General features: G+C 43.7%; 1 protein-coding gene across 1 annotated transcript; it reads left to right on the top strand.

Moving 5' to 3' along the window:
• Positions 1 to 693: 693 nt before the first annotated feature.
• LOC141804770 (sodium/potassium-transporting ATPase subunit beta-3-like) lies at positions 694 to 5633 on the top strand. The gene is made up of 7 exons (XM_074689385.1): positions 694 to 1058; positions 2284 to 2412; positions 2735 to 2833; positions 2926 to 3119; positions 3318 to 3368; positions 3905 to 3991; positions 4085 to 5633. Exons 1-7 carry the CDS (start codon positions 947 to 949, stop codon positions 4250 to 4252), a joined length of 840 nt encoding a protein of 279 aa, XP_074545486.1. The 5' UTR covers positions 694 to 946; the 3' UTR covers positions 4253 to 5633.
• The last annotated feature ends 1465 nt before the right edge of the window (positions 5634 to 7098 follow it).

Here is a 7098-nt window from a genome sequence, read left to right as displayed (position 1 = left end):
CTGAATGTGTGTGTGTGTCTCTCTCTCACACACACACACACATTCTGGTTTCAGTAGTACTGAATTGCCATAGCAACAAGGATTGGCAAATGCTCTAAATATCTATGCTCGTCCAGTCTGTCACAAATAACATCCTCATGGGCTTCAGATATGTTGATCACTGGCATTTATGTTCTTACTGATAACCAAACAGTGCGTGTGTGCGCGTGTGTGTATGTGCACGTGTGTGTGCATGTGTGTGTGGCTGCTGTTGAGATTTTTCCTCCCAGCATTCCTCCTGACTTCAGGGTTTGGTGACTCAACACCTGAGCAGTTCTGTTCACGTAATGTACCAGAGTGATGTGTTGATAACGAGCACAGGTGCGTTTGGTCGGCGCAGACACACTGGAGCTCTTTTTGATTTCTTGAAAAATCTCATCGATTGATTTGTTTTTTCAGGATTCCCATCTTGTGAACCTCTGAGACCCCCTACATGTCCCCCCACGCTCACTGCCATGATATTATAATTGATGTTAAGCGGGATGTGGTGCGCTCTATTTATAATTTGTGCGCGTAACGGTGCGTCTCCTTGCGTCTCCGTCATTAGCCAATGTACATCCATCTGCTCGCACTGCATCAGCTGCCACGGCGGGGTTTGTGTTCACGTCACTGATTTTTTTCTTCTTCTTCTTCTTCTTTCCTCACCTTCCCCTTCTCGATTTTTTTTGTTCCAGCAGAGCATCTCTCTCCTTCTGCTCTCCCTCCCCCCTCTACTCTCCCTCCCTCTCCTCTCTCTACACCGCCCACTCCACTCACCGCCGCCTCGCCGGCTTCTTCTTCGCCTGCCTCACCACATCGCCCGCTGCCCCCTTTTTCTGCATTTTTTTAAAGGGTGAAGGATAAAGTGCACATTTCAGGACCAAAAAACCAAACCAGCCAAACAGAAAAGGAAGAAAGGACCATCACCATGGCGAGCACCGAAGATAAACCGGCCAACAAGGAGAGCACGTCCAGCTGGAAGGACTCCATCTACAACCCGAGGACCGGGGAGCTGCTGGGTCGCACGGCCAGCAGCTGGGGTAAGAATCCCACGATTCATACAGGATTCAATTAGAAGATTTGCTATGACATTCACGCTGCTGTCATCTAATATGGCGCCCCCCATTCAACACTGCCAAAGCTCTCACAGACGTGTCCCTCCTGAATAAAAACCCCACTTAAATCTGTGCATGGGTGGATTAGTGTGAAAGCCTTATTGATATTGTTTTAGCGGAGGAGCCATCACTGGCCTACATGAAGGTGTAAAGGAGAAGCCTGGGCTGAAAAGAGGATGAATGATGCTAGGAAAGGTGTGCTCCAGCCTCTCTTTGCTGCATAGGCAGAAAAACCTACCAGGTGACCGTCAATTAAAGAAGCAGGGATTTATTTTGAACCTTATGAATAAATGGGATTATCAGGATTATAACAGAGGAGATCCCGGCTGATAACACCTCACATTACCTAATCATCCAGGAGTGTGCTACAGCAGAGCTGAGCTGAATCAGTAGCTCATTAGGCCATACATTTTTTACATAATGGCTCTTCTCCGGTCATTTCCACACTGAGGTAGTAACACAACACCTACCCTCCCTCCAGCAGCTGCCTCCTATAGGCTCTCGCCGTGCTGTCGGGCTGCCTGGGCCCCTGTGCTGATGTGCAGTGGGATGCTCCATTGCAGTTGCATGGCCGCCCACATTAGCATGCCTGTCAAGGTCAAATGGGATTCCCCTCTCTCCTCTTTCTCCCTCTTTCACGCACTAGGCAGGTGCATTGTGGGATACTGCTGGGGAGGAATGAGAGGAAGGGGGAACGTACAGCAGGAAGCTGAGGGGTCCATCTCTTTTTTTCCACCCCCCCTCCTCTCTGTCAACTTAGAGGGCATCTCTGCTGTGCAGGCTGGATGGTGGTGAACCATTTTGAGTCAGATGTTTCCTCAACTGCAGCTCCGCTTCCTCTGTCTCCCCTGAAAAAGATTGAACAGGTTGTAGAAGATTTGTGCGCTGTAGTGCGTCACTAAATCTGGTCTGGTTTGAGTGAAGAATGGGCTCAGATTTGATAGCAGCGAGTAGCTTTCCCCTCCTCATCCAAAATGGTTTCTCTCAGAAGGATTGTGCTTTCAGATGACAGTTTTCTTCTTCAAGAGGCTTTTTTTTTCCTGAGCATGTGTGGAAAGCTTGTAGTTAATTATACATGACCCATTTTATGTCTCTTTTCCTCATTATGTCTCCTCTCTCCTTCTCTTTCATTACATCTAACGTCCACCAGCGCTCATCCTGCTCTTCTACCTGGTCTTCTACTGTTTCCTGGCTGGTATGTTTGCCCTCACCATGTGGGTGATGCTGCTCACTCTGGACGACAACGTGCCGAGGTACCGAGACCGTGTCCCCTACCCAGGTTAGTGTCTCAACACACGCAAGAGGAGCACGAGAGAGAATAACAGGGGGCTTTCAGCTGCAGTAACTTTTCTTTTAGACATTTATTATTCATGCTCGCACCAATGAGCTGCTGTCACAATAATGTGCAACATAACAACTGCTTTTTGCATCGATCTATTTTGAAAGTCTCTTCCTGAGTGAGATCAGCAGCAGAGATGGGAATGTTTTTCTGTTCGGCTGTAATTCGAGACAAATTTCAGAGCTGGATGTGCATTAGTTCCCTCTGTTTGGATTGTTTACTACATTACTCATGTTTACATCGTTTTATGTGATGTTGGCAGGGCTGGTGATACGTCCTCACTCACTGGACATCGCTTTCAACAAATCAGACCCCTTAAAGTATGGTCAGTATGTCCGAACCCTGGAGACCTTCCTGCAGAGTAAGTGCCTCCCCTCTCCCTGTTACAGAGATGAATCTTCTTTTTCCAATGAGTCATTCCAATTACCTGAACACACACTCGTTTTTCCTCAGGTTATAATGATACAGAGCAGGAGAGGAACCTTGACTGCCCTCAAGGAGAGTATTTCATGCAGGATGAAACCGAGGAGCCTACCAAGAAGGCTTGTCGCTTCAAGAGGGGCTTTTTGAGTCTCTGCTCCGGCCTCTCTGACACCAACTTTGGTTATTCTGAGGGACGACCCTGCATACTGCTCAAAATGAACAGGGTAACATCATCTTCACGAAACCCAAGTCTTAAAAAAGAAACGCGAGTCTTTTCAATCCTTTTTTCTCTGACAGCTTCTAATCTCTGTTTCTTTCGTCTGGCTGACAGCTCCTAAAATAAAGCTTTAAGTTAATTTCCACAGCAGTGGCTCCTCACATGCAGCTGTCTCACCCTCTCCTGTTTTTACCTCACCTCTCAGATCATTGGCCTGAAGCCCCGCGGAGACCCTTACATCAACTGCACAGTAAAAGTAAACAAATTTTTCCACGCCTTGGTGTGATACATGTGACTTGCCTGTTTGTGTATTCTGTCTGTTCTGTTCTTTTCATTTCCTTCACAAAAATAGCACTGTGATCATAACGGTCTCAAAGTTTTCTTTCTGTTGTTTTCATTTCTTCCTCCTTTTTCTTTGTGTTTGTGTCTGATTTCTTTCTGCATGCTGTCACTGACGGCTTTAGGGTAAGATTACATGTAAATTACCGGGATAATAAGGCCAGTAGGAGTGTTAGCGCACTTTTTTATTATGTAACAGGTCATTATGCAGGTGCCATAAACTCATCATAGTGACATTTTACAATCTAACAGGCATAATTTTCAGCAACAAATGTCCTTTAGCAGATTTTAATCAGAACACATCATGTTTCCACTTTATTTAAATCTCTTTGCTAAAATCTTAGGGTCATTAATTTCGTTTTGTGTCCTGTCTCATGTGGTCTTTACAAACTGTCTTCATAGTTCACTTTTGTTTGTGAAACTTACATTTACTGACAAGTTTTCTTTATGCAGAGGGACAACCCAGTTCAAATGCAGTATTTCCCCAGTGAGGGGCGCATTGATAAGATGTATTTCCCCTATTACGGCAAGAGGATCCATGTGAGTGATTATTCTCTGCACAGATCACAAACGTCCTCTCATCTCTCATGGATGTTTGACTGACAGGTGTCTGGTTTTTGTTTTTCGATGCAGGAGAATTACGTGCAGCCACTGGTGGCTGTGAAGCTGCTCCTCACTAAGGAGGACTACAACAAGGAGCTGGCCGTGGAGTGCAGGGTAGAGGGCTCCGACCTCCGCAACGATGACGAAAGGGACAAGTTCCTCGGTCGCGTCACCTTCAGGATCAAGGTGGTGGAGTAAGAGAGAAGAAAGCCAGTAAAAGGGAGAACCCCAACGCAGAGGCTGCCAATGTTTGCTGAGGATTTGTGTTCAAGTTCATACGAAAGGGAAGGAAGTGTCAAATAAGTCACAAAGGTGGCATTTTAAACGGAGTGTGGGAAAGCATTGTGAAGCAAATGAGTCGAGAGCCAGTTAGATACAGATACTGAATGTTGCTTTGTGGACATTTCTGACCTTTCTTTCCTTAACTAATCCTTGCCAACCTTCGCAAACATCCCCAGAACACCATCGAAAGCTCTGCTCCTTCATCTGTCCATGTACCTTTTCTTTCACCCATTGCACTGCTCATTCCTCATCCAGTCTTTTTGTTTCTATCAGCATAGATGTGATTAGATAACTAATAGCCATTGCAACCAAGCCATTTGGAGCTGTTGTGTACTTGCAGATACATCATTTTTAATTGTTTTTAGATCTTTCTGCTGTCAAGAAGCGAGTGGTGAGTTCATCTTTCTACAATGTATGAACAGCTGTGTTATGGTCAGAGCTGAGAGGATTTTTATCTTGCTGTACAGTACAAGTGAGAAGGTAGAAGATTTCCAAACACATCCCCTGAGTATTCACATTATCACATCACAAAGAATCCATAGGAACGTATGAACCTTGATAATCAAGTATAGCCACTGTATCCTTGTATATGAAATGCCAATTACAAAGTCCCTTTCTACATATAAATACATTGTGATCCTTATCATATTTAGGGAATTATAGATAGATCTTTGTGTTGGGGCCTGAGTAGCCACAACAACAGTCTTGTGCTGTCTGTCTGTCCGTCTGTCTGCATGTCCGTTCGTCCGTCCGTCTGCTCGTCTTCCTGTTTTTACTCACTTCTCCACTGCAATAGCCGACATGGGTGAGCCAACCAGGGCTGGGTTAGATGTCCTGCTCCACCTCACAGGGTGCTGCACATCATCGGTGGCTGAGGAGGCACACATAAACACACACACACAAATACACAAATACATACATGTAAGGTACATAATGCTCTAAAGATGAAGAGGAAAGCGTTGCAAAATAAAAAGCTCACTGTAACTATGTACTGTATATCTTATACGTGATCTGTATATCTATCTGGGTCTCAAAGATTGTCTGTTAGTTTTCGCTCTTCTTCAGCCTGTTGATCTGATTGTCTGCCAATCTATTACTCTTCAATGTATATATAAACACTATCTACCATATTTACTTAATTCACACTGTATTTTTGTCACAAAACACAATGTCTGTGCACTGTAAAGAAATAATTTAAGCAAAGATTTACAGGAAATTATCTTATTCAAAGCTATGTTTACACAGTCTTAAAAGGAACCCGCATTTGAAAGAACATCTTGTAACATCTCTTCAGGGTGCCTTAAGACCTGATGAAATAAATTGTGAAATAAAAGTGATTTTGAAGAAAAAAAGAGAGTTTTTTAAGGGTCTGCTTTGTCATCATTTTACAATAACTAAAAGTGTGCCTGATGGGGAAAAAGTAAATGAAACTGTGAGCCTGATTTAACTCATTTGTTTCATTTAATCCATACCTGTTTGTTAATATAACATATGTTTACATCATGAGGTGGTTCAGGCATCAGGTGAGGATGCCTCCCTGGGGGGGTTGTTCCGGGCATGTTCAACTGGATGGAGACCCCAGGGCAGACCCAGGACACAGTGGAGAGATTATATCACTCAACAAGCCTGGGAACAGCTTGGTATCTCCTCAGAGGAGCTGGTGGAAGTGGCCGGGGACAGGAGCCATTGGTCTTCGCTGATGGCACTACTGCCCCCACAACCCTGGATAAGTGATGGAAAATGGATGGAGGGATGGATGTTTACATCTTTAAGAAAACTACTGCCACAACTCACAGGTACCTGAACACATCAAAGGGACTCTACACACTGCTTCTTGTAAGAGGATGTGGAAAAAACACCACAAAAACAAAATGATTTGATCTTTGAAATTATTTATGACTGTTGTGTATAAACAGTCCTTAAAGGGGCTATAAGCGCTATCTGAAAAAGCTAGTGTAGGGTAAAGACTCCATCTCCCATGAGCACTAGAATGCACTGTCCTGAGGTCATGACTCTTACCAAGGTATGTGCTTGTTTTGAGGCAAATCCTTCATTTTACTGATAGACTTTTAAGTTTGATCAGACCACTGCAGAATAACTGCTACATGTGGGTTGGAGTGGACATTATCACAAACAGCTTAACCAGTGTTTTAGCCTTTGGCTTGTGTTTTAGCCTTTGGCCCGTGTTCTGTCACTCTCCTGTTTAGCTTTCCTCTGCTCTTCTGTCCTTTCCTTTTTGACAGTTCAGCTCCAGTGTCCACCATTACGACAAAATCAATCCAAGAAACCTTGTTGGCAGAGAAAAACACAGGTTTCTATTCTCACTTCCAAACCTCATCAGCTTGCACCATGTCGTCATAGAGAAAATCACAAATCAATCCGATCCTGTCCAACCCATTTGGGAAACTGTTAAATAGTATTTAGAAATAGCCTTTTTTGGGACTGATAATCTCATTTTAAATTGTGAGTTATGATCAGGCATGTATCTAGAAGTGAGAATTTTTCAGGATCAGTTAGAAAGTCCTCACAGTCTCTTTGAAAAACTTATTAAACCACCTGTCTTAAAAATGAGAAAACTACTCAGCCTCATGAAGTCTTTTAACTCAGACCCTTTGTTTTTCAGACATGTTGCTTCATTTCAAATTTTTGAACAGGAATGAGGACTTTCAAACTGATTTAATGTTTTTTATTCCCATATCTCAACCAGAAGACTGGAATTCTCAAAGAATTCAAAAACTGACAGATTAAAAAAAAAAAAAAAA

Source organism: Halichoeres trimaculatus, unplaced genomic scaffold (assembly GCF_033239565.1).
Source record: "Halichoeres trimaculatus isolate MK-OKI-2021-1 unplaced genomic scaffold, fHalTri1.1 fHalTri1_scaffold_15, whole genome shotgun sequence".
Lineage (NCBI taxonomy): Eukaryota > Metazoa > Chordata > Actinopteri > Labriformes > Labridae > Halichoeres > Halichoeres trimaculatus.
Note: the sequence above shows the minus strand (reverse complement) of the source record. Positions and strands in the feature narration are given on the sequence as shown.

What these genes read in the sequence shown, in the direction of transcription:
- LOC141804770 (XM_074689385.1), top strand. Translation starts at nt 947, where the DNA reads ATGGCGAGCACCGAAGATAAACCGGCCAACAAGGAGAGCACGTCCAGC. An exon ending in CCTGGAGACCTTCCTGCAGA is followed by an intron (nt 2,834 to 2,925) that starts GTAAGTGCCTCC and finishes GTTTTTCCTCAG; the next exon opens with GTTATAATGATACAGAGCAG. An exon ending in ACATCAACTGCACAGTAAAA is followed by an intron (nt 3,369 to 3,904) that starts GTAAACAAATTT and finishes TTCTTTATGCAG; the next exon opens with AGGGACAACCCAGTTCAAAT.